Source organism: Rhinolophus ferrumequinum, chromosome 8, assembly GCF_004115265.2.
Source record: "Rhinolophus ferrumequinum isolate MPI-CBG mRhiFer1 chromosome 8, mRhiFer1_v1.p, whole genome shotgun sequence".
Lineage (NCBI taxonomy): Eukaryota > Metazoa > Chordata > Mammalia > Chiroptera > Rhinolophidae > Rhinolophus > Rhinolophus ferrumequinum.
In genome coordinates this window covers 92,341,926-92,367,678 of record NC_046291.1, presented here as the reverse complement: position 1 = coordinate 92,367,678, position 25,753 = coordinate 92,341,926, and the positions used below count along the sequence as shown (strand labels likewise).

The following is a 25,753-nucleotide window of genomic DNA, read 5'->3' as shown; positions in this document are numbered from 1 at the left end:
TTTCTGGGGATTGATTGCAAATGGTGGTCACCATACCGCAGTACCTACACCTACCCCAGTTCCAAACAAAAGAACTTTCTATTAAAACTGGTTTAAAATATTGAATTTAGTTCTTAGGTCCACGCATTTCTGTCTGCTTCATCACACTTGGGCGGTCCTTGAGTGATGACGCTTTGGTCACGACATTCTAGCACATTCTCACACGTTCTCACAACCCCTTCTCTGCCATCCTTTCCATGCTAACCACTATCCTACTTTCTGTCTCTAAGAATTTACCTATTCTAGGTACCTCATAGAAGTGGAATCTTACAATATGTGTTCTTTTGTGTCTGGCTTATTTCAGTTAGCCCAAAGTTTGCAAATACTCCTTGATTTTTACCTAGGAAGGACAAAGGCCATGTTTGCTGTGTGTGCCTCGCTGTGCTGGCTGGTTTAAGTAGATGGTTTCACTCATCCTCTCCGTCTCCTGCAGAAGGGGACATTAGGTGTCTCATTCTATAGATAATGGGGCATGACTTCGAGATGTTAACCTTCTTGAGGTCCCATGGCTTGTGAGTATGGTGATGCCACGTTTTGAACCCTAGTTTTTTCTCACTCCAAAGCCTATTCTTTGTCTGCTGCTTTGACCTCACCCTCATTCCCAAATACTGGGTTTCTGCAGATTGAGCTTTCTGCTGGGTTTGTCTTGAGCTGTGTGGTTTGTACTTCTCGCCAGGTGTGGTCCTCATCCTGTCTGCCTCCATCACAGTGGCCTTAAAGCTTTCTCATTGAGTTCAGATGAAGGATGGCTATTGGGTACTCTGGCAGTAGTTTTGCTGATTGGTGCAGTGCAGTAGATTGATATTTCATAAAATGTTCTTAAGGTACCCAGGCCATGTTGAGAGCTTTGGTTCACAGGATCTTTCCTATAAAACATTCTGAGCAGTGTGACAGAATTTGGCGAGCTCTGAAATTATTATTATTTTTAAAATTTATTGGGTTAACAGTGGTGGTGGTTTTTTCCAAGACCCATCAGCTCCAAGTCAAGTCATTGTCCTTCAATATAGTTGTGGGGGGCGCAGCCCAGCTCCAAGTCCAGTCACTGTTTTCAGTCTAGTTATAGGGGGCACAGCCCACTATTCATTCCATGGATGGGAATCAAACTGGCAACCTTGTTAAGAGCACACGCTCTAACCAACTGAGCCACCCGGCCTCTCACCGGAAGCTCAGCAGCAGCTCGTTGTCTTCAGTCTAGTTGTGGAGGGCGCAGCTCACTGGCCCATGTGGGAATCGAACCGGCAACCCTGTTGTTCAGAGCACGCGCTCTAATCAATTGAGCTAACTGGCCGCCCCTGAAATTCTTCATAATTTGAAGTCTGAGGGACTAGGAAGATGTTTTTTTCCTGCAAAGATAATTTTATTTTATATATCAAAAGCCATTAATTTTTGTCATTAGTTATTACGTAAATGCTGCCTCGTGCCATTATCCAAGTGACATGATTATTTTATGTCCACAATTCACTTCTGTATTTACAGAATTTTCATGATTTATGTAAGTACATTTATCAGTGAACGTTTAACATGGAGATGCAATCTAGCACCCATAATATCTGATATTTTGCAGACAGCAATGTAGAAGAGGTGTATTTTTAATCGCCTTTCATTTCAGTCACCTTATGTAAAAAAAAAATCAGTAATTTAGGTGTTCTAAGTCTCTAAAGCAGATTTTCCAGTGCACTCATAGAAATGGTTACAGACAGTTAAGATTTTCAGAAATAACTTCCATGTCCACATGCTGTTGTAATTTCTGTACGTTTTGTGTTCCAGCTGCTTTCCTTTGCATGCGAAAGGGGCCTGGATGAGATGAATGTGTTGCTTCTTTGATGTCCTGAATTTTCCGTAGTTCTTTGTTTTCTTCATCCTGTTCATTAGAAATTTAGCTTGGCGTTTCTGTTTGCTCTCTTCGACTGTCTTCATTGCATCAGTAGTTTTATTCCACAGCTCTCACTGGTACTTGACTGGTTCATTTCTACGTTTTTCAAATTCAAAGGAATTATCCACTGTAAACTCTTTACCAGCTTCTTTACAGAATGCGTTACTGACCTTGCGAAGTTTGCGCTTCTTTTTAAAGTTTATATGACACTTGGATTTACAGAATCTGAACACCTTGGAATTGCTGTGGACAGACATCATGCTGTGGCCGGGTGTATGGACCCCAAACAGCAATAACACTTCTCTGTCTATGGTGCGCGTGGGTACCCAGCACCCGGGAGGATACCGTTTTAACTGTCACTCTTTTCCTGGTTGGCAGTGAGATGCTTCTAGGAGGTAGGAACCTAGAGGATTTCTCTCTGTTCTGTCGTGCCCTCATTTCCAGTCGGGCTAAGGTAAAGCTCTTTACAGGTGGTACTGCTGTTACTTTTTAGGTAGTGAGCTTCACAGTGGGGGTGGGATGGCACCTGTGAATGGATTGTCAGTCATTTTTATAAGTATGCTATTTTGTGTATATTTTATAATTTTACAGTATATCTGCTTCACAGTAGATTGTTTGATTATTAATAAATATACTTATTAGGTATTCTAATAGGGATGTACAATCAAAATAGTTTAGAGTCACTCACTACTTTAAGCTATCAGCTGAAACAGGCACAGTTTAGCGTCTGAACTGCCAACTGGGCAGGTGTGAGTTCCGTCATGTGCTCTTGGGAAAGGCAGATGTGGGAGCCTGGGCCATGCTCCAGCAGCTGCGACCGTCGCATTCGCAGTGAGCAGCACTGCAGAATGCGGGGAGTGAAGAACAGAATTCAGGTCTCAGAACTTCCAGGGCCTTAGAGACACTCATTGTAGGTTTGTAGATGGGGGTCCGGAGAGGAGTGACTCGCCTGTAGTCGTTTGGTGGCAGAATGAGAATCCAGGGCTCTTGACCTCGTGCCGGCTTCTTACGTGGTGCCACCACTTGCACAGTGCTTTCGTTCTACTGCTTTCTGTGTGTATGTTTTGGCCTAAGTTTCTGGCATAAGGATGTACAGAAGGGGTGAGTTATGTCAGAGGTGATTCTTTCATTTTCAACCTAATTTTGAATTTGGGGGAAAGATACTTTTCTAAGTGAGCAGTAGGATACATCAGCGGGGTTCATTCATTCATTCAGCATGGAGGGTCTGGGCGACAGCAGTGGAAAATTAGATGCTTGCATTCTACTTGGGGAAAGGACCAATAAGCAAGTTAACCGAGTGCATTTTATACACTATTGGAAAGTGCTAAGAGCTCTGGAGAAGAATAAAGCAGAATGGGTCGAGGGAGTCCATGTATGTACATACCCACAGTGTTCAGTAGGGTGGTGGGAGTGGGTCTGCCTGAGAAGGTGACATTTAAACAAAGACTTGAGATGCTGGGACACGCTGGGTGGATGTCCTGGGGAAGAGCATTCCAGGCAGAGAGAGAGCGTCAAGTGGAAAGAGGGGAGCATGACTGGAATGTTTGAGGAACAGCCAGGAGGCCACTGGAAGGGGAGGGGCAGAAGTGAGTTCAGAGAGGGAGTGGGAGGCCAGGTTGTGAGAGCTTGTCGGCCATTCTAAAGACCAGCTCTAAACGCCATGTGGGGAGCCTGTGTGTCACTGATGTGATGGGACTTACCTTTTAAAAAGACACTCTGGTTGTATGGTGAGACTAGAGGGGAAACAGGGTGGAAGCAAGGATACAGATGGGATAAAGTGATGATGTCTTCATGGCAGTCATTGTATTTGGGGTTGGTAAGTGGAATGCTTAATTCATGTTTACATTATTACCCATCCGTCTCATCCAGCCCCTTTCCCCCATTTGCTGGCATTATGGTTTATGCTGATGATACAGAGACGAATATGATATGGAACCTGCCTGAGGAAGCGTGCAGCCTAGACTCTAGGCACTAGAGAAATAGATGGTTTAACAAACCAGAGGTCACAGCCAAGTGGCTGCTAGAAGAGCAGTGTGTAGTGGATGTGCTGGGAACAGCTTCCTGTCTTGCGCTGGTGGATACAGGTGGGAGGGCTCTGGAGTTGATGCTTGAAGTGAGCCTTGAAAGAGGAACGAGAGCAGGCAGAAGAGGAAAAGCAAAATGTTTGACAGGGCAGCATGTAAATAAGAGCAGAGCATATTCAGGAAAACTACGGTGGTTAGTGGGCCACAGAGAGGACTGTTGAGGTGGGTGTGCAGCGTGAGCTTCCAGCTGGATTGCTCCCCACACAGAGCTCGCAGCTCCTTGGAGGCTTTGCCTCCTTCTGCAACAAGAATATTTCTGGATAGATAAATAACAAATACCTGCCTTTGGCAGGTATAATGAATTCTTCCATGAGCCAATCATCAGAAAGATCAAAGAAAAGGTCTTAGACGCTTAGTAACTGATTTTTCCCCCTAGCTTTATTGAGGTATAATTTGCACACCATAAAATTTGCTTGTTAAGTGTACAGTTGTTTTTAATAAATTTATGGAATTGCACAACCATCACCACAATCCAATTTTAGAACATTTCTCTATTGCTCTAAAAAGCTGCCCATTTGTTGTCAGTTCCCATTCTTACCCCCAGCTGTAAGCAACCATTTATTTTCTGTCTCTGTAGATTACCCTTTTCTGGACATTTCATATAAATGGAATCATACAACATGTAGTGTTTTGTGTCTGATTTCTTTTACTTAGCATCATGTTTTCAAGGTTCATCTATATTAGAGCCTGCATCGTTAGTTTGTTCCTCTTTATTGTTGAATGGTATTTAACTACGTGGATCTACCACATTTTGTTTATCTGTTCTCCAGTTGATGGATATTTGGATTATTACCACTTTCTGGCTATTATGAATAATGGACACTTTTTGCCAGAAGTGCAGCCAATGGGCAGATGGTTCTCTGGGATAAGCATACGTGAAAGTGATTTTGACTTTGCGAGTGTCATTACAAACTTAGTGTTTTGGTTTGCCCTTTTGTAAGACTAATGGTTTAATGAATATTATTTGAGCCACTCCATAGCTGAGTGACCTTGCCAGTTGCCTGTTTCTCTATCTGTAAAGTAGGGGTATTTATAGATGTGGTATTTGGCTCAAGGTGTTGTTTTGAGTATTACATAAGATAATACAGAGAATCTACAAGGTAACAGTTAATTTCCCCCGCTTCTATGTCTGGGGAAGTGGGTGGGGATGAGAAAGGCCGTCTAAGGAACGCCCTCCTCTGGGTAGTTTGTGGTCTTTGGAGAGATTGGTGACGTGCACATCAAGGAGCTGGAGAGATGTGGAGGCATTGGCCGGCGAGAATCCAGCGGCGGGAAGGGCTGTGGACCGCGCCAGCCGGAAAGGCCTGTTGAAGGATCAGGACCTGGGCTTGGAGGATAGAGGACGGCGACTCTTAGGAGACTTGGGCACGGGAAGAGCTGTAAGCCCCGCTGGCTGGCTGGCTTTGCTGGGAGAGAGGAACGCGTAGGTCGGCTTGAAGGCATAGAAGGGAGAATTCTGAGAGCCCAGGTGGGAAACTTGGATCTTTGTTTAACACCTTGGACGACTGTCAGTGTTTTGGTGCCTGATCTCCTGTTGATGAGTGGCATCTGGATGGGAGAGCTTGCAGATTTGGGGGTCTTTGGCTGGATTTGACACACAGTGTGTTTTCTTTGGGCTCCTCAGACCTTTAAAATTTATTCAGTTAAAGTTAGTGTTTAAAATATGGATGTCTAGCCACACTGGCCTTCATTCCCACCTGGTGTCAAGTGGCCAGAGCTTTAAGACGTGTCCAGGTTTCCATGCTCCCCTCACACGCTGGCCTCGTTTCTACCCGCTTGAGTTTGCAAGGCTTGGTCTCAGCTGCGCTGCCCAACAGCATAGCCATGTAACATTGAGGTCTAATTCAGTAACATTAGGTAAACTTTCAAGTGTGTTTCCTCGTCACACTGGCCACCTTTCAGCTGCTCGGTAGCTGCACGTGGCTGGTGACTGCTGTACTGGGCGCAGGTGTGCAGCTGGTCTGTCGTCGCTGGAAGCTGAGTGGACAGTCTAGGTCTTTTGTTTTGTTTTTCTGTTTTAGGAGAGGCCTGAACATCCTTTTTAAATTTTTTTTTAATTTTTCAATTACAGTTGACATACAATGTTATGTTAGTTTCAGGTGTACAGCATAGTGATTGGGTATTGATATAACTTATGAAGTGATCACCGCAATCGGTCCAATACCCATCTGACACCACACATAGTTATTACGTTATCGACTATATTCCCTGTGCTGTACTTTACATCTCTGTGACTGTTTTTATAACTGGCAATTTGTATTTCTTAATCCCTTTCACCTTTTTCACCCATCACCCAAACCCCCTTTCATCTGGCAGCCCTCAAAATGTTCTCTGTATCCATGAGTTTGTCTCTGTTTTGTGTGTTCATTTTGTTCTTTAGATTACATATATAAGGGAAATCATATGGTATTTGCTTTTCCCCATCTGACTTGTTTCACTTAGCCTGATACATCTGTGTCCATTCTTGTTGTTGCAGATGGCAAGATTTCATTCTTTATTATAGCTGAGTAATGTTCCATTGTATCCATGGACCACCTCTTTATGCATTCACCTGTCGATGGACACTTAGGTTGCTTGGTCTAGATCTTTAAACAAAGGTTACTGACTGCCTGTCGTCTCATTGTATCAGACCTTGCCTCCTCGCCTCAATTGGCCTATTGCTGCTCATGTGTAAAATGAAGTGGTTTGATGGTGTGATGATCCTAAGTTCTTTTCACAGTAATATCCTTGAAAATGGCCAACAATAGGTAACAAGCCTATGACTTAGCCCCGTTCATCTAAGATTAATTACTTACAGTTTACCAGACTTTTGTGACTCATAAACTGTCTCTGGAGATCATTCCAGAAGAGGGATTTAAAATGTAGGCTGCCTAGTGGTGGTATTATGGGACGAGCACCCCGGGACTCCTTTGGCGCCTAGTTTGAAGGACAAGTTTGGGTGACTGTTGTTTCAGAGCCTCCCTCTCGGGCTCTGCTTCCAGCAGCTACCCCATCGATGACCCCACAGTGGCTTCCTGCTACAGGCAGACTTTGGGTCCACATCCTCCTTGGGCTGAGTCTGCTTGAGTAGTTCTCCCCACATGTGAATACGCAGAGCGACTGTATCACACATTTTTGGGTATTTCTGTTGTGCTCTTATTTTTAGAGTTGAAAGTGAGTGCAGTGTAGAGTGCTAATTAATTTCATCATATTTAATAAGGTTGCAATTTAGTCTTTTAAAATAACCAAGAAATGTATAGAAGTCAGCAGCAAGTAGCCCCCATAGGGCACCTAGTACAATATGTTAAAAATAGTGCTAATAAAGTGCACAGTGTGTATTTTTTTGATCCAGCAGTTGTCCTTTTCAGAATGTGTCTCAAGGAGATAACAGCACACGTGTGGAAGTGTATACCCTCACGGTGTTGTTTAAAATAATGAAAAAGTCTAACCACACCTGAATGTCTATAGGGGTTTGGAGGGTTGGTTCAGTAATTATACGTAGATATAGTAGGATATCATACAGTAGTCACTGGAAATGGGGATTTAGATCTGTACTTACTGATTTGGGAAGATTTTCATGGCATACTGAGCGAAAAAACTATATACATCTATAACTGTGTATATGTATATGTATATAGTATATACACACAGTATATCTATACAGTGCATATATATATATATATATATATATATATATATGACCTGTTTATGCAAAATGGAGATGCACAGTGTATGTGCAGAGGTGTCTTGGGATAGTCATTAAAATATTAACAGGATTATTGTTGGGTGGTGAGATTTTGGGGCGATCTTAGTTTGGGTTTATACCTCTCCTCAATAAGCCATACTTTTATTTTCAGTGGCGCTCTCATAAAGAAGGGAACAGGCCCCCTTACTGAGCGCCTCTATATTCCAGGCATTGTGTTAAAACTCTTAACCCACATGTGTATTCCCGAAGGTAAACGTATTGTTGTTCCGATTGGACTGGCGAAGGGCTTGAAGCTTGGAGACCGGGCAGCCGGCCCGCGGGGGCGGGAGCTGCGATTCCAGCCCACATCTGCCGTTACACAGCCCGGTGCTCTTCCCTGTCCTCAGCATCAGGGGAGCACCAAGGAAGCTTGGTGACGCGCGGACTTTTGTGGTTATCTCGTATTGGCGGAGCAGTACTGTGATTGCTCAGGGTCTTAAACTAGCTAGACAGAGATGAGATGAAACGGACTGTAAACATGGGGGTTTGATTGCTGTGTTTTTGCTGGACTGCAAGTGGCCTTGGCTTAGGAGGCTAGGCTTTGTTTTCATTTTGATCGCTATCTGAACTTCTTGACTTAGGTGTCTCTTTAACCTGTTTGGTCTTTGTTTTCCTCATTTGCAAAATAAGGATAATATAGTCTACATTTCAGGTTGTTGTGAAATTACTCAGATTCATCCAAAATTGCCTTAAAAACAGTAAAGTACAATTTGAGTGTGAAATAATTGTTTTTACTCTTGTTGACCTAAGAAACCTCCAAATCTGTAGAGAATTTTTGTAAGAGTTTATTTGAGCCAAACTGCCAACATATGCCAGGGAGCAAGATCTCAAATGCTTTGGTAAATAACAGTTTGCAGTTTCTTTTATGCATTTGAAATTAAAGAAGGAACATGAGGAAGATTACATGGAGGTGGGAGAAAGCAAGGTGGGGACGGATTACAGGACAGTTAACAAGATTACGTGCTCTCTGGAGGGTGGTTTCAAAGGTGTGTTAACCTAGATGCACAAGAACAATGGCCAGGGCTTGCTTAAGGCAAAGATAAGCCTTTTACTAAATTTGTTACATATATGCCAGGCGTGTGACTACCCACCATGACCTTCCCAGTTAGGGGGTTGTGATCAGGTCACCCTGTGAGGTTACTTTCCATAGAACCCCCTCTAGCCAGTCCACTCTTCCAAAGCTTAAGAAATGACCCGTTCTTCCTATCTAGCTTTTACCTAATGGACTTTTTTTGGGGGGAAAGGATTTTAGTATTTCTTTGATCAGCGAGCTGAGTCATTCTCTAGAAAGAGAACTGCGATAGATTCCATTTTGGTGCTTTTACGAGTGGTTTGGAAAGTAAGTAAGGCAACAAGGTGTGTCACAGGCTTACAGTGGTCCAGGATCACTCCCACTTACTTAGTTTTTGAACGTAAAAAAAAAAAAATCGTGAACTGTGTCTAGAAAGTGCGTAGCACGCAAAGGCACAGTTGAATGAAGCTTACGCTGTTCACTTGCCTGGAACGTTTCTGGCACTCCTCAGAGGAACCACTGGCCTGACGCATGGTAATCACTTTCTTGCTTTTCTTTTTACTGAATCATCCAAATATGCACCTTATTGCTTATGTTACGCTTTATGTTTGCTTGGTTTTGAACATACAAATGTGTGTATACTTTGTGTCTGGCCTTTTCACTAGTTATTGTGAGGTTTATCTGTAGTGTTGAGTGTAGCTTTCATTTATTTTCATTTTCTGTTGTATTCCTTGAATTTTTTTTTTGTATATTGACTTTGTCTTAGTCTTGCTAAATTTGTGTATTATAATACATCTACAGATCTTCCAGATTTTCTGTTTATATTTTCCACTAATAATGACTCTTGTTTCTTCTTTGCGAATTTTAACATTTATTTTTTTCTTGTCATAAAGGTACTAGCTAGGACCATGTTGAAAAGAAACTATAGAATGGATGTTTTTGTCTTGTTCCCCATCTCAAATGAAAGCTTTCAGCATTTCTTCATTGAGTATTATTCTTGGTTTGATATTTGGGTTGTTTCCACCTTTTGGCTGTTGTGAATAATGCTACTAGGAGCTTGGGTATGCAAATATCTGTTGGAATCCTGGCTTTTTCACTTCTTTTGGGTAGATACCCAGAAGTGGAGTTGCTGGATCATATATACTAGTTGTGTATTTAATTTTTTGAGGAAGCACTATACTGTTGTTAACCACAGCTGCCGCGCTATTTTACATTCCTACTTCTGTGCACAGGAGTTCTGATTTCTCTACATCCTCACCAACACTCGTTACTGTCTTTTTTTTTTTTTTATAATAATTATCCAAATAGATTTGAGCTATTGTTTTTTACCTACTGTGGCTAACCTTTCGTTTTCGAACTCCGTTTAAACTTATGCTTGTTCTTCTCTCTCTACTCTTTGTCTCTTACCTCCTGTTTTGAATATTCCATCCTTTTGCCTCTCTGTGCTTCATTCTGGTTTTTTTCTGCAGACTGAGTTTCCTGTTTAATTCTCTCTTCTATGTCCAGTGTGCTTTTAAGCCCATACTGTGAGTACTTAATTTTGGATATTGTGTTACTTGGTTCTTTTAAAAATGTATGTCACTTTTCAAGTTGTCATTTCTCTTCCTCAAATCTAGTCATGTGTTTTATCTTATTACACAGTGAGAATTATTTTGACATCTTTTTCTAATCTCATATGCATAGTTCATGTGGGTCTTTATTTTTGCTAGTTTTTATTTATAGTTGTTCTATGTGCCTGGTTATCTATCTTTTGTTGTATTTTAAACATTGTATTTGAAAATTGTTGATGAAAGTAAATTGCGGGCTAGACTAGACTCGGATGATAATGTTCTCCCTATCCAGAAATGATTTGTATTTTTATCCAACAGGGGTTTAGGGCCCAGTACCGTAAGCTCCCTTCCATCTGATGTCAGGGACTGATATTTTTCTGGACCATCCAGATTCTTGGAAACTGGTCTGTGGACCATCTGAGGCTGTTTTATTTCCAGTTCACTCTCCTCAAGTATCGCCATTTGGATTTCTAGGCCTGGTTTAGGGGGTCATCTGGGCCACCAGTCTTTGAGGGCTTTGGAATCCAGCCTTTGTTCTCCTAGACCGAGCGAGTGATTAGCAAAGTAATTCGCAGTGTCTTGGTTGCTCCTTCCCAGGGTATAGACGGCCCAGAGCAAAAGTGGACCATTTGTCTCTCTGGCTGGTCTCTGAATTTTAGTTTTCTTATGTTTTGTAACCTGGCAATTCTTTTGTGCCTTCTTAGTTCTCAGATGCTTCCAAGCAGATGTTCTTTTATAGGACAGCAGTTTTAGTTGTTTCCAGCGTGAGGGTCAGTCTGAGTTACTTAGTCAGCTACTATTTTTACCTCCTTTTAAAAATGTCTTTTTTAAGTTGTCGGCAAAAGGAACTGTGTTGGACCTTGAGAACTCATCAGTTCCAGAGGAATTCATTACAGGTCAATAACGTAGGGGTTTATTGAGCACTCACCATGTATCCAGTATTGTGCTACGTATTATGAAAATTTTGAGGGCCTATAAGGCATAGTATTCCTTACATTCAGGGAGTTTAGCTGGGGAAACAAACATAATCTCAGAAAATTAAGTAGAATATGGGCGGAGGCGCTCCAGGTAATGGCTTAGTGAACTAAAGGCAGCCAGTGCTGGGTGTGAGCCTGACCTCCTTCCTGCCTCTGCGCTCCCTCCCTCCCAGGCCATCTTCCCGTGGTGGCCATAGTGCCTCCAGCTCCTGTCACTCCTTTCCCGTTTCAGCTCCTCAGAAGCTCCCCACTGTCTTCAAGGCTTGTCTGAGGGCCTTCAGGAGCTGCCTCCCTATGACGTCTCAGCCCCCTCTGCTCCAGGGCTCTCCTCTCCGTCCCGCAGCTGTCTCACCCCTCCCACCTTTGCATGTGGTCTTCCCTCTGCTTGGAGGTCTCTGCCTTTGGTGTGACTGTGAGGTGAGGTTTTCAAAACTGCATCATGCAGTGTAATCCTTCCTGGGAAGTTGCCACTGCCAGCCCAGCCGCTTGGCCTCAAGAATCAGAGGCTTCCTGGGACTACTGCTGTGTGCATGTTTATTGCCCCTGGTAATTCAGTGACAGTGATCTGGTTATAGCGTGCGTGTGTGTGTGTGTGTGTGTGTGTGTGTGTGTGTGTGTAGTCTAGCCCTTGCCATGGAACAAGCAGTTTCAAGCACTTCACATGCACATGACGACTTAGGAGGTAGTTGTTACTGCTTTCCCCATTTTACAGGTGAGGAAACTGAGGCACAGAGAGGCCGCACAGCTAATAATTAGAGTGGTCTTCTGGGCAATGACTTCATTTAGCCCCTTCCTTGGTAGAGAAATGGAAACATAAGAGAAGGGCTGGAGCTGTGAAGATAAACATTCACGGGGGACGATTCCCTCCTGCCCACTGGGAGTGTGACTAAGTCCGAATCCCTCAGCTTCCTTCCAGAGTCCACCTGTTCATTCTGCTGTGAGGCTGCCTGGGACTGTATTCTGTCCTCTGGAGCCTAGTCTTCTGAGCGAGTCTCTGGACTCCTCAGTCTACTGGGCAAGATTGTGATATTTTAACCGCCCAGGTCTGTTCTGATCAGACGTACCGAGTAAACCTCCATCCATCCTGGAAAACCTTAAAATGTCTGTGTTCCCCCAAATTCCACAGGTAGGTTAACTGACATGGACTCTCATGTCTGAAAATATAATTGTCCTCTTACACCGCAGTCTTGAATGAATGATGAAGGGATGTGGTGAGAACTGAAGGCAGCATTATTACTATTTTTGTAATGAATAACACTCCCACCCCAACCAGTAATGCAACCATCTGCTGTTAGGGTTTCATCAGGGAGAAGCCAAGTCCAATGAATTGGTAGGCTGCTCTTTTTTAAAAAATAAATTTTAAATTTTAGAACAGTTTTGGATTTACAGAAAAATTGCGAAGATAATACTCCATGGATCCCACCGCCAGTTTCCCTATTATTGACTTATAACATGAGCATGGTGTGTTTGGTACAATAAATGAGCCAATATTGATACAGGTTTATTAACTAAGTCTGTGTAGGCTGCCTGCCTTTCAGCTGTTCCACATCTAGGACACCACATTACATTTAATTGTCCTGTCTCCCTAGTCTTCTTGGCTGTGACAATTGCCGACTTCCCTTGGTTTTGCGAGCTTTGACGGTTTTAAAGAGTACTGTCAGGCATTTTGTAGGATGCCCCTCTACTGGAATTTCATGGTTTTCTTATGATGAGACTGGACTTACCAGTTTTGAGGAGGATGATCCCAGGCGGAATGTGGTATTTTAATCACATCCTATGCAGTGTAGGTACTGTCAACATGATTTATGACTGCTGATGTTGACTTTGATCATTTGGCTGAGGTCACGTTTGTCATTGTAAAGTTGAGGAACTCCCCTCTACTTCCATACTGTACGTTTGGATGGAAGTGAAAATGTGATACCTAATCCTCTTTAGCTCATGAGTAAAGTCATTATTTTAAAATGTTTTATACAATTCCATATTAAAAAAAAACTGTCCACAAACCAATATTCTCTTTATAAAAACATTTAAAATTAGTTCCTTTAATATCCTCAAGTCACCAATCCCTTGCGAGGACAGTTAATGTATTGTGCTGTTATTAGGCAAATTTGAGATTTCTTCAGTTGTGAAGCAGATTCAAAGCTGAATGGAAAAGCCTCCAGGTTTTACTTTTGGTACTAGCTACAAAATGCGGGGTCATTAGGGAGATGCAGGGAATCATAATTACCATTGCCTGATGTAACGTTAGGATAATTATTGGTACCTGCGTCTTGTTTATTTGTTCTGTATGAGCACTGGACTGTGCTCCAGCTCTACTTTGAACCAAGTTTAATCAGGTTGCACAATGGAGAACTGCTTTATACTGGAAAAGGGTTGTAGAGCCATCGTTTTAGTGATGGCTAATGGATCTTAGTCTAATAGATCATAAAGTACAAAGGTGTATTAGCCTCAAACCAGGTATACAGCCTTAAGTATAGGTATACTCAAACCAGGTGTGAGTATAGAGAAGAACAGTCAAGAACTTTAAGACTAAGTAGAAACAGTTACAAAACACAGAAAGTTAAGGTTTTATTAACATTGTGTTTTGTGCACCATCTGGTGGCGTGATACAAAGTTGCAGTCTAAATAGTTAGAAACGGACTTGCTTCAGACTATTTTTTTTAAAACTCCAAAGTCCTGGAAAAAGGGGTTTTGTTTTTTCCAAAAATTGCACCAAGATAAAGCAGAGCTTTAACTGATGCGAGTGTGTTGTTTAGGCGTTAGCAGTACTGTCCTCACTTCCCGTTCATTGGACAGTAGCGCAACCCCAAGAAAAGGATGGTTGGTAGACTTTGTGCATGCGCTGCACGGAGGAAGTGCCAATACCAGGTTAGGTTGTGGTGACTAATTTGCAAGTCCCGGCCTAGTCTCCGAGCAGCTAGTGTACCTATGCCGACCACAGCTCCCGAAGCAAACCACCTAACAAGGTCCTTGTTTTCTGAGGCTTCTGAGGGCGCGAGAGGCCTGTCGGATTTACCCAGAAGGCCATGCGCCTGTGCGAGACAATTTGCATATGCGCTCCTCGCGGGGCTGAGCCAACAGGGGGTGGGGCCGCGGCGCGCGCGCGGGGGGAGGCGGGCAAGGGGGTGAGGGGGCGTTCCCACCCTCGGTGGCTGGCGCCCGGAATGTGTGGCCAGGCTGTGGCTGCATTTTATTTCGTTTCTCATCACTGACCATTTCCTATTAAAACTGTAAACAGCTCTTTCTGTACAGGAGCAGCCCTCCTCTTGATAACCAATTTAATCTTGCCAGTCGGCATATGCTCTCTGGGCTCTGGGACGACACCTAAGGCAGAAATGTGGGGGCGTCCTGGGAACTCCTGGGCAACAGCCCTGGGCTCCAGGCCAGCCGCTAATGGGGTCCCGGTGTTTCCCATTGTAGGTGGTTCTTCTGGGGATGGACATCCTGTCCGCGCTGGTCACCCGGCTACAGGATCGGTTCAAGGCGCAGATCGGCACAGGTGAGCTGTGGGCAAGAGGGGAGTGGGCCCCACACTCTCCACCGTCCAGACCCCAGCCTTCCCTCAGTCTCCCCATATCCTCCAGTTAGCTGTTCCCAATCCTCCCAGCCATCCGCTTGTCTGTTCCCCCACGGCCCCCCCATCTTCCCCTCTAGTCTTCTCAGCCTCCCCGACAGCACCCCAGCCTCTTCCTTCAGTCTCCCCCGGCTGGAGCTGCACCACGGCCTTCCTTCCCCTCAGGGGCGCCCCCCCAGATCCCCTGGCCTCACTGCATCTTCCGGCATCCCCCTCCACCCCTTCATACCTTTTTGCTGGCTTCTTCCTACTTTCATGTTCCAGTAGGAAGTATTACTGCTAATTCTTTTATGTTTTCATACAAATTAGCTATCACACTTTAGTGCCAACGAAGTCGTTTGTCCTCACCCTTCCCTTTTGAGAGGCATTGTTACCTTCTTTGACAAGTCCTGCAAATCCCATGCAGCTTTATTTTTTCCAGAAGATTATTGTTGGTATTACTGTTTTCTGTTAGCTTTGTGATCAGTATGCTCCTTTAGAATAAGGTCAAGAACTCTTTTGCCATTCTGGCACTAACTGACTATCTACAAATAAAAATTCTCCTTTTAGAAATTTGACATTTTAATAACATTCCATTTTCCTCCTAAATTAGCTGAATTGTTCAGGAATACCTCTTGTAAAAGAAAGGTTCATATACTCTTAGAAGCAGCAAAGTAAGCTGCCCTTTGGTTTGGACGTGCCCTTGGAGCACTGCCCAGTGCCCACACTCAGGTGTGTGGAGAAGGGGCGGACAGCTGGACTCCGTCTGATATGCATGTGTGTATGTTATGTAAAGTTAAAAACACATATGGTGTAGATGAAACATAGATTGAGCCATAAGCGCCTGCTTCTTTTACCTCCAAGCAAATATTCTGGAACGCCCCCGCCCTCCCCCACACACCTATATTTCCTTTTGTCTTTCCCGCCAAGGTTTGCCATTGACATCCGTTTTACTAATATTTCACCAGCATAAAAATACGTTGGGAGCTGGCTGGCGGAGGGTGCGATAAGGAGGAAGACAAATAGTATAGCCATGCAAAAAGGATTTTGCAGACTCTCAAAGTGGCTCCCATGGATTTAACAAGGAAAGCAGGGATTGGTGGTTTTAGATGTTGGATGCACATCGTTTAGGCCAGAACTTTGTCTTCCCACAGTTGATGTCCACAGTTGATGACCGCACACTCCCCAAATCAGTGTTCGTTTGATCATTTTGCATTTTGATTTCCAGTGCTGCCAAGTTTAATAGACAGACTGGGAGATGCTAAAGACTCCGTCAGGGAGCAAGACCAGGCGCTGCTGCTAAAGATCATGGATCAAGCTGCTAACCCCCAGGTAATGTGCTCCTCTAACACCAGTGGGTTACTCTATGTGAAAAGACTTTATTTCTCCTAAGCTGGTGTATTTCAGATGAAAATTTTCATAACATATAATCTGCACCCCCCCTTGATATTTAAATACATAATAAATAGCAAAGGGTTACTTTGAATAAATGAGACTTAACGTGGGTATGGAGTGCATAGTTTAATACATTAGACTCCTGAGCTCATTTATCTCACTGATTCTCTGTTTCTCTGAAAAGAACAGCTGTGGTGTCTGGGGAGCCAGGAGGCCTGGCTGGAGCCTTCGTCCCTGTGTGCTAGTGGCCTGGTCTGCTGGGGCAGATGGACAGAGGGACACCGCCCTGCCTGTCCATTGTCGGGGGAGTGGGGGGTGTTATCAGAAACAGCCTCCCAGGGAACGGAAAACCTGGACTCGCATGAAAAGATGAGCAGGTGTTTGATTATGGAGAGAGTGGGGACAGCAGTTCCGGGCTGGGAGAGCAGTAGGAGTATGTGATCTTTGGCAAGTTACCCAACCTCTTTTGGCCTCACTGTCCTCACCCAAAAATGAGAACAACCATATCTCCTTTCAGGGTCATTGGGAGAATTAAATGCAATTATAGAAAGGAACATATTTTGAAAAAAAATTGAACTTGACATACAAATAGAAGTCACCCCTTTTCAGTATTGAGATGACTGAATGGGCTGGTAGCGGCTGGGACTGATTTGACACCACCTATTGAGAAGTCCCTCTTCTGTTGGCCCCATATTAATAAACAAAAGGCTACAGAAGTCTCCTCCTCTTCTCTTTTCACCTGTCCTTTGCTCTCTGCAGTACGTGTGGGACCGGATGCTGGGAGGCTTCAAGCATAAGAATTTCCGGACTCGGGAAGGCACGTGTGTCTGCCTTATTGCCACACTCAATGCGTAAGTCTGGGCAGGGCCTGAGGGTTTCCTTGGCTGAGCTTTTTTCTTTTTACTTTGTATTTTGAAATAACTATAGATTTCAGGAAGCTGCAGAGAAATGTATCGGGAGGTGCCGTGCAACTACCCGCCCCCCTCCTGCCCTCCCGCACTGTTAGCATCCTGCATAGTTGCAGTGTAATGACCATACCAGGAAATGGATATCGATACAATCCACAGAGCTTATTCAGATTCTTCCAGTTACACACGTGTGTGTGCAGTCCTGTCACATGTGTAGCTCCATGTAATACTGCGGTCAAGGTACAGAGACCTGTGCATCACCCTGGGCTCCCTCATGCTGCCCCCTTATAGCCAGTCCCTAACCTCTGGCAGCCCTAATCTGTCCTCCCTCTACGATTTTGTTATTTCAGGAATGTTACATAAATGGAATCATACAGAATGTAACCCTTTGAGATTGGGTTTTTTCACCACACATATTATACTTCCCTTGAGGTTGCGGCTATGTTGTTGCCTAAACAATAGTTCATTTCTTATTGCTGATGGGAATTCCATGGTGTAAACATATCACAGTTTGTTTAAGCATTCACCTGTTGAAGGACATTGAATAGCATCCAGTTTTTGGCTATTATAAATAAAGCTGCTGTGAACACATGTATAAATTTCTGTATCAACATCAGCTTTCATATCTGTTGGGTCAGTGCTCAAGAGAGTGCAGTTGCTGTTCATTTGGTAAGTTTTATGTTTAGTTTTAAAAGAAACTGCCAAACAGTTTTCCATAGTTGTCTGTACCATTTTACATTCCCACCAGCAATGTGTGAATGATTCAGTTTCTTCATATCCCTGCTAGCATTGAATGCTATCACTGATTTTTATTTTAGCCATTTTGATATGTGTGTACTGATGTCATTGTTGTTTTATTTCCTTAATGACCGTTGATGTTGAACGTTTTTCATGTGCTTATTTGTAGGCTAGGCTTTTTTCAAATTAAAATTATAAATCACTTTTTCTGATTATGAAAGTGATACTGTATATGTTAGAGAAAATTTAAAATAAAGAAGAAAATTATTACCTATAATTCTACCCCCCTCAGGTAATCACTATTAACTGTGGTGCATTTTATTCAACCTGTGAAGTATATTATTTTAAGAAACAAATTGGGATTATAATGTTTATATCACCATGTAAAATTTTTCCTTCCTAATGTGTTAACGTTTTCAGTGCCATTAAATTTGCCCAGATGGGTCTAAGCTCTTAAACAATGTTTCTAGCCTTTGATGACAGTAGTTTCACTTCTAAGAATTTATCCTCAGGAAGCAGTTAGATGACGAGAGAAAGTTGTGTTCCCAAAAAATATTTGTGACAGCGTTCATGATGGTGAAAAGTTGTAAATGGCTTAAGTGTTCTCCAGCGGGTAGTGTTTAGATGGCATCGTCTGCAGCCATTTTATCAGTCTCTTCATTCAGCAGTTACTAACTGAATGTCAGTTATAGCAGAGAGCTGTGCACAGATGAGAATTAAGTGAGGACCTTTCAGGTACTTCCCGTTTAGTTGAGAATACCGACTTGGGCAGAACAGGAACCATTACATGACAAATATAATGCAGAGACAGCTGAATGTGAGGCAAGCAAGCCTGGGAAAGGCTGGCTGAGGCGGTGGCATGCCTTACAGGTTTGGGGCCAGATTGGGGCGAGCCCTGAGTGCCAGGGAGAAGACACATCAGTGAGAAGCACCAATGGATTTGAACGCTGTGTAAATGTGCTGCCACGGTACATTTATTTTGGAAGCAAATGTGAAAGGCATGGGGAAGAAGGGAAGTAGAGAGCCTGGGGGTGAGATGGGGAAGGTGGAGAGGAAGGGGTGAATGTGGGCAGGGTGGCTTCTTTCTTGTCTTTGTTCTCACCAACACTAAAACATTGCTTTTGTTTTTAGCTCTGGAGCGCATACTTTAACACTAAGCAAGATTGTGCCACATATATGTAATTTACTTGGAGATCCAAACAGCCAGGTGAGTGTATTTAATGAGAAAGAATAATAATTGGTTATAGACAATTAAGATGCATTTTGGTGTTCTGTGGATGCTTGGTAGGTGGGTGGGACGTTATCTTTATAGAACTCTGATTATTATTTAAGATAATTAGCATTAATGCTCATTAGCATTTATAAGACATCATTGGTAAATGTAGCCACTGTGCTGTCTACATGGGGCTGAGACCTCATTAGCCTGTGAAATGATGTCATCCAAGATAATATCAGTCTGGCCACTGTCTCTGAAGCCCAAAGAGGGCAGGCATGGGGAGAGTGACCAGTGCTCATGGGAGTCAGTAATCGCCTCTGTGGAGGGGAGATTGATCGGAAAGGGCCTGAGGGGACTTTTCTGAGGCACTGAAAGTGTCCTGTGTTTTGCTTTGGGAGGTGGTCACACTGGTGTATACACCTGTGGAAACTCCTTAAATGCTTAAGAACTGTGGATGTTATTTTATGTAAATTTTACCTAAATTTAAAAAAGAAAAAAATGAAAACAAAGCACTACCTCCTTAGCTAAAGGGTAGGAGAGAGAGGAGGTGGAAATCCGTGACCAGGCCATTCATGAAGCTTTCCTTCCAAATCGGGCTCCAGAAGTGCCAGTTCTCTCTCACTAGTTCATTTTTGTGTATCACGGAGTCGTCTGTGTTATGTTGGCTCAGACGGACGGATAAGAAAAACACTTCAGGAGATAAAGGGGCTGAAGACAGAGATAAGAATTTACCAAAGAAGTATATGTATGGGAAACAGACATCTCATAAATCTTGACTGATGACTGTTAAAGCGCCCTCCAGAGGGGCTGTGTCATGCCCTGTCCTGCTTTCAGCAGCTTCTAGGGCCTTCTCCGAGGATACCTGCCATTGTTTGTCCTGTCTTCTTCTTTATCTTTCCCCTTAATCCCAGTTGCAGTGTCTCACCTTCTCTGGTGCTCTGTTTTTCTGCTTTTCTTGCTGTCCCAAACCTCTCCTGCTCACTGCCCATCTGTCTGTTTTCTTGGTCTCACTTGCTAGCACCTACTTTCTTCTTTCTCTCAGTCAACTGTCATTGAAGATATGTGATGTTGGAAATATAATTTCTGGATATTTTTATTTACCGAGTCATACTTTATATTAAACATTAATTTAAAAATAAACTATTTAAAAAAGATTTTAAATACCGAAATGAATTATTTTGCCTCCTCCGCCCCCCCCTTTGGTTTTGTCTCTATTTTTGTTTATTGTGGAAAAAAGCCCTTTATAGAGGTCCCACTCTGAGGACATCGCTGCTGTCACGTGGTATCCTTTCGTGGAGCAGAAAAGCCGGCCTGACTAGTTGAAGTTATTTGTCCCTAATTCATTTCCTTACTTTGGCCACACAGGTGATGGGCCTGTGGGAGACCGAGCATTGGGGGTGAAATGAGGTGGTGCTCTGTGGGCAACTGTCAGCAATCAGTAGTAGGCAGACGCAGCCAGTGTTCCAGCCGGAGTGCTCTGAAGATAACCCGTGTGCTCAGATCTGCCTCGGGAGTGTCCTGTGTGCGCGCGGGTGTACACATGCGCAGACACACGCTGCCCGCGTGTCCTAGAGCGCCTCCTGCTGGGAGACTTTCCCGCCCGCTTCCCTGCTACTGATGGGTTCATCACTCCTCCTGCGTGCACGTGTATGTTGCTGGTGCTCTGCCTTTATTTTAATGTTTTTATTAGTATTTCCTGCTGGTCTCTGACCCTTGAGAGTCAGGACTGTAATTACTCCTCATTATTGTCCTAGGACTGCCTTCCAGCAGTTGTAGGATTCAGTAGACCCCACAGCTGTGTGAGTGACTGTCCCTTCTTAGCTGGTTCTGGCTCAGACCAGAGAGGACAGTTGTGTCGTGGCCGTGCTGTCATTGTGCTCGGTGCCTGACACTGCACTCAGCCATCCGCTCAGTGTGGAGAGCTCGCCCCCGGCTCTTCAGGTAGCTGCTGACGTCAGCTGTGAGCTCTGTGGACGCTTCTGCCATAGAGGATGCGAGTCTAAGTGCAGTGACTCAGCTTGGGAAGCCCCTCAGAAGCTTCCCCGTGCGGCCCACAGATAGATGTACGGAACGTGTGGTTAGGATGCTTTTGGCTACAAGTAATTGAAAGCCCAACTCAGAATTGCTAAGCAGTGGGGAAAATACATCTGTCATCCGCGTAGAAGAAGGGGCCTCCAGGGTTGTCAGCGGCACAGGATTTCCCCGAGACTTAGAGTCTGGACTATCTCAGCCCTGGGCTTTGTCCTCTGCAGCGCTCCTCAGGGCACGGCACAGGGACATGAAAACCTGCTGCTTCCTGCCTCTCTCCCCTGTTCTCCGCTGTCCTCAGGGACAGGTTCAGACTCACATAGAAGAGCAAAAATGACGTAGTGCGCCTCTGTGTGGCACCATCGAGCTGCAAGAACCCCAAGGCCAGTTTGGGTTGATCTGTTTCCCCTCCTCCATCCCATTATTTTGAAGCAAATCTTACACATCATTTCCTTTAATTCTTAAATTCTCTAAATGATACAGACTCTTTTTTTCCCTTCAAAATCATAACTTTAGTACTATTATCCCTCCTGTCCATCAAGAAGGAGTTATTTTCTCATATCAAATACCCAGTCTGTGTTCATTCTTTCCTAAGTGTCTCGTGTTTTAGTTTCCTGCCTTTTTCTTTCCAAGAGTGAAGAAACATTTTCCCGAAGCTTTCCTGCAGCTTTCCTGTCATGTTTCATTCTCGAGAATGACATCCCATGGCCCTGCATTAGCCAGTGACTGGGAAGGGCCTAGGGTCACGTGATGCCGTCCACTTTGCCTCCTGAGCTGAGGACAGATTTTCCTTCCATGGGGTGGGGATCGCAGAACAAGGCCTGTGCTTGTGACAGGGAGGACGGGCCGTGGCTGTAGCCAAGGCAGCTCGCGGGCTGAGACATTATACACAATAGGAAGTCCTTTTTCTAGATTAGGCGTTTGACACACATTTTCAAAGCCTAAGGACATCTTTCAGTGTTTGAGGACAGTTGATCTCAGTGTTCTTTGCAGCTGGACCTGGACTGGGCTGTGTTGAAAGCACCAAGTAGGGAGGAGGGAAGCCTGTGTCAGGGCGGGACTGATGCCTGGAAAAGTGGGGTGGGGGTGGGGCTGTAGGCCCCAGTCTGCAGTGCGCATGAGGCCCCTGAATCTGGGCACATCTGGTGGCACCTATTCTTGGGGACAGGCTGGCTGTGGGGCTGTGCTGCTGTTTTCAGAGGACAGGGTAGGTTTGACTCCCTATCCGTTTACAGGTGCCCACCCTCCCCCTGGAGGTGAAGCCATCCCTTGAGTTTTAGGCTTTGGAGGGAGCCCTTATTTTGCACCCGCAGTGACTGCAGTGCGCTGAAGTGAGAAGGTTGTGGGATTGCATGCAGAGAGCGGCGGGGCAGCTCCCTACTCTGCCATTTGTCTGCGTGGACCCCAGCGGTGGCCGGCCTCTCCAGCCTCCATGGCTTCCTCTGTCACAGTGGCCCTGAGAGAAAGGTCACAGATGTGAAGACCTCAGATTTTATAAAGCATTCAGGTCGAGCCTAGCAGGTCGCGCTTAACACGTGGCGTCTTTGTCTTTGACAGTCCTAATGGCCTGAAATGTTGGGGTTCCTTTTTTGGTGAGCTTGAGGGTAGGCAAAGGCTGGGCCCTGTGGGGTTGGTGTGGATGTGCACACCACATTGTCCTGCAGCCTGCACTGAGCTGCTGGTCCCGAGACTCCCCTCTTAGTCGGAGGGGAGCACTTTGTAGTACCAAGAAAACCTGCTCTCCTGTGTTTCGTGACTCAAGGCGGGTTTAGACTCTCAAATGCTATTGGACCCTGTAGCTTCCTAAGCCTGAAGAATGGTTATTTCAAGGTTAAAGATGTTGATTTAAAAGATGTAGATAATGCTAGTCCCGCAGCCATTGTGTCCAGTGCTTTATGCACACAGCCCAAACTGCTGTGCCGAAAGCTCATGTCAGCCCACAGATTGGTGTGTCTGCAGAATGTCTTCATTTTACATTTAGAGTGGGTGATTTTACATGGGAGATTTGCATCTCTGACTTGCCTTAAAAGATTAGAAAATGTGGCAGAGCTGGACCTGTATTCCCTCGTGGCTGAGTGACAGTGGTGGCCTGTTTACCTGAACCTCCACATTTTCTCTTCTGTCCCTGCCAGCAGCATCCTGTGCCAGGGCCACTTATCACTGTACACCCACCCTGCTCCACCCACCTGTACACCCAGCCTGCTCCACCCACCTGTACACCCAGCCTGCTCCACCCACCTGTACACCCAGCCTGCTTCACCCACCACGTTCCCTGCCTGAGTTGTGTAGACACTTCAATTTAGCACCTAGTAGGCTGTCAAACACTTATTGTGAAAGAATGAATCTGTTATTTCTTTTAGCCCTCAAGATATCCTTCAACTTACAGAGGAGGAAATTGAGGCTAAAAAAGTTGAAGCATTTTGTCCAAGGTTACACAACAACTAAAACGGCCGAGCAGGTATTCAGGTCTCCTTGGACAGTAAGGCTAGTAGTTTTCCCACCACATCTTTTAAACCCCATATTGCCCAGACTTTCTCAGTCATGGCCAGGCTGTCGATTGCTCTTTAAGGTAATCACCCAGTGTGATTGGCTGTGAGCAAATATCGTTACTAGAAATTAAGCAAAGGTGATGCGTTTATTACTGATACGCAGAACAGTGGCATTGATTGCTTTTGTAATGTATGTATGTTTCCATATAAAAATGTTTTCTAACATCAGAAATTATTTATTTCCCAAAACAAATAGAGAATCTGTATTAGTCAGCTCGGGCTGCCATAATAAAATACCATAGACCTAGTGGCTTAAACAAAAGAAAGTTACGTTCTGACAGTTCTGGAGGCTGGAAGTCTGGATGAGGGTGCCGGCAGGTCAGTCGGGTTCTGGTTCTGCTGAGGACTCACTTCCTGCTGACAGACGGCTGCCATCTGGCTGAGTGGTCACAGGCCCTCTTTGTGCGCGTGGGGAGAACGAAGCAAGCTCTGGTTCTTTTCCTATAAAGACACACACACACACACACACACACACACGCACAGAAACACGCTTTTGTCCCTGAACCATTTGAAAGTATCTTACAGATGATATTTTTACTCCTAAATGCTTCAGTATGTATCTCCTAATAACAAGGATATTTTCTTAACATAACCACAAGTCATTTTCACGTTCAAGAAATTTAACATTGGTACAGTGATAATGTTTGATACACAATCCATATTCAAATTTCCCCAAGTTTTTGTTTTTTAAAATCTATTCTGTCTCTTGAACCTTATTCGTTGCTGCTTGCTTAGTTTGTATGGCGTTTGGCCAGGCTGCTTGTCTCAGAGTCCCACTCTTACGACCTCCTCTAACCTTAATTAGCTTTATATGGGCCCTGTCTCTGAATCCAGTCACACTGGGGGTTAGGGCTTCAACATATGAAGTATAGGGGGACACAGTTCAGTCCACAGCATAAGGTTTTGGGTAAGAAGATAATGCAGCCTGGGATTTGCCTGTTTCCACCATAAGGGGGAAAAATATAAGTAAACTTACCTGTCATATAATACCGGTAAATTAACGGGTAGCCTGCAATGTTCAGATTGTAAATTACTGTTTGTGCCCCTACTTCTTTCACCTGTTCTTTATTCTCTGTTACTTGGATTTCATTGTTTGAGTCCAAATCTAAAATGATGTTGTTCCGTTATCTTTGCCCACTGAATTAAATACATCTCTCTCCTTCTCTACACCTTCAACAGGCTGGCCTTGGTTACATTGTTTATTAAAGAAAGTTTTCCCTCCCACCTTTTTAATTTCAAAATTTTAAACCTCTGTAAAAAGTGAAAGAGTACTTACTATAGCGAACACCCATATTTGCCAGTTAACATTTCGTCACATTTGTTTTATATCTCTATATATGTACACACACACACACACACACACACACACATACACACACACACACACACAGAGAAACACGCTTTTGTCCCTGAACCATTTGAAAGTATCTTACAGATGATATTTTTACTCCTAAGTGCTTCAGTATGTATTTCCTAATAACAAGGATATTTTCTTAACATAACCACAAGTCATTTTCACGTTCAAGAAATTTAACATTGGTACAGTGATAATGTTTGATATACAATCCATATTCAAATTTCCCCAAGTTTTTGTTTTTTAAAATCTATTCTGTCTCTTGAACCTTATTCGTTGCTGCTTGCTTAGTTTGTATTGCGTTTGGCCAGGCTGCTTACTTGCTTCCCTTGAGGCATATGTTTCTCAGGTCTGCTTCCACACCTTTGCACAGGCTGTGCCTTGTTTGGAATCTGTCTCATTCCATCTTTTCCTGATAAAATGTGGTCCTTCTAAGCCCATTTTAAATGGTTCCTTTCTCTTCCCTAAAACAGTTCTTGGTATCCTCTGGAGTGCTTATTCCCTCCCCTAAACTGTAGGAGGTCTTTGTTCTCTTGTATGACGTTTATTGCACCCTGCCCCGTGTTAAATGGAGAATTTATGGACTTCTTCCCATTTCCTTTTAGGGCGATGAGGTGTTTTTTGTGTGTGTGTGTTTTTTTTTAAATGAGCTTGAATATAAGGCTCTGTGTAGCCTGTACCACCAATTTTTTGTTGCTCCCTAAGTATTAGTTTGACCTAAATCTAGAATACTTTGCATGGTGCTTTATTTTC

General features: G+C 44.0%; 1 protein-coding gene, 1 non-coding gene and 1 pseudogene across 39 annotated transcripts in view; 1 reads left to right on the top strand and 2 right to left on the bottom strand.

Moving 5' to 3' along the window:
- The window catches only part of CLASP1 (cytoplasmic linker associated protein 1), a 246,530-nt gene that overhangs the window by 65,209 nt on the left and 155,568 nt on the right, over positions 1–25,753 (top strand). For all 38 annotated transcript variants that reach the window (XM_033111629.1, XM_033111635.1, XM_033111608.1 and 35 more), the window contains exons 3-6: positions 14,680–14,758; positions 16,041–16,144; positions 16,967–17,058; positions 18,985–19,060. In XM_033111629.1, coding sequence (XP_032967520.1) covers positions 14,680–14,758; positions 16,041–16,144; positions 16,967–17,058; positions 18,985–19,060 — 351 coding nt within the window. The remainder of the gene's footprint in view (positions 1–14,679; positions 14,759–16,040; positions 16,145–16,966; positions 17,059–18,984; positions 19,061–25,753) is intronic.
- LOC117025918 (probable ribosome biogenesis protein RLP24) lies at positions 1,730–14,475 on the bottom strand (annotated as a pseudogene).
- LOC117026424 (U4atac minor spliceosomal RNA) lies at positions 13,956–14,081 on the bottom strand. Its single transcript, XR_004423774.1, has one exon. It is a non-coding gene; the product is annotated as a U4atac minor spliceosomal RNA (small nuclear RNA).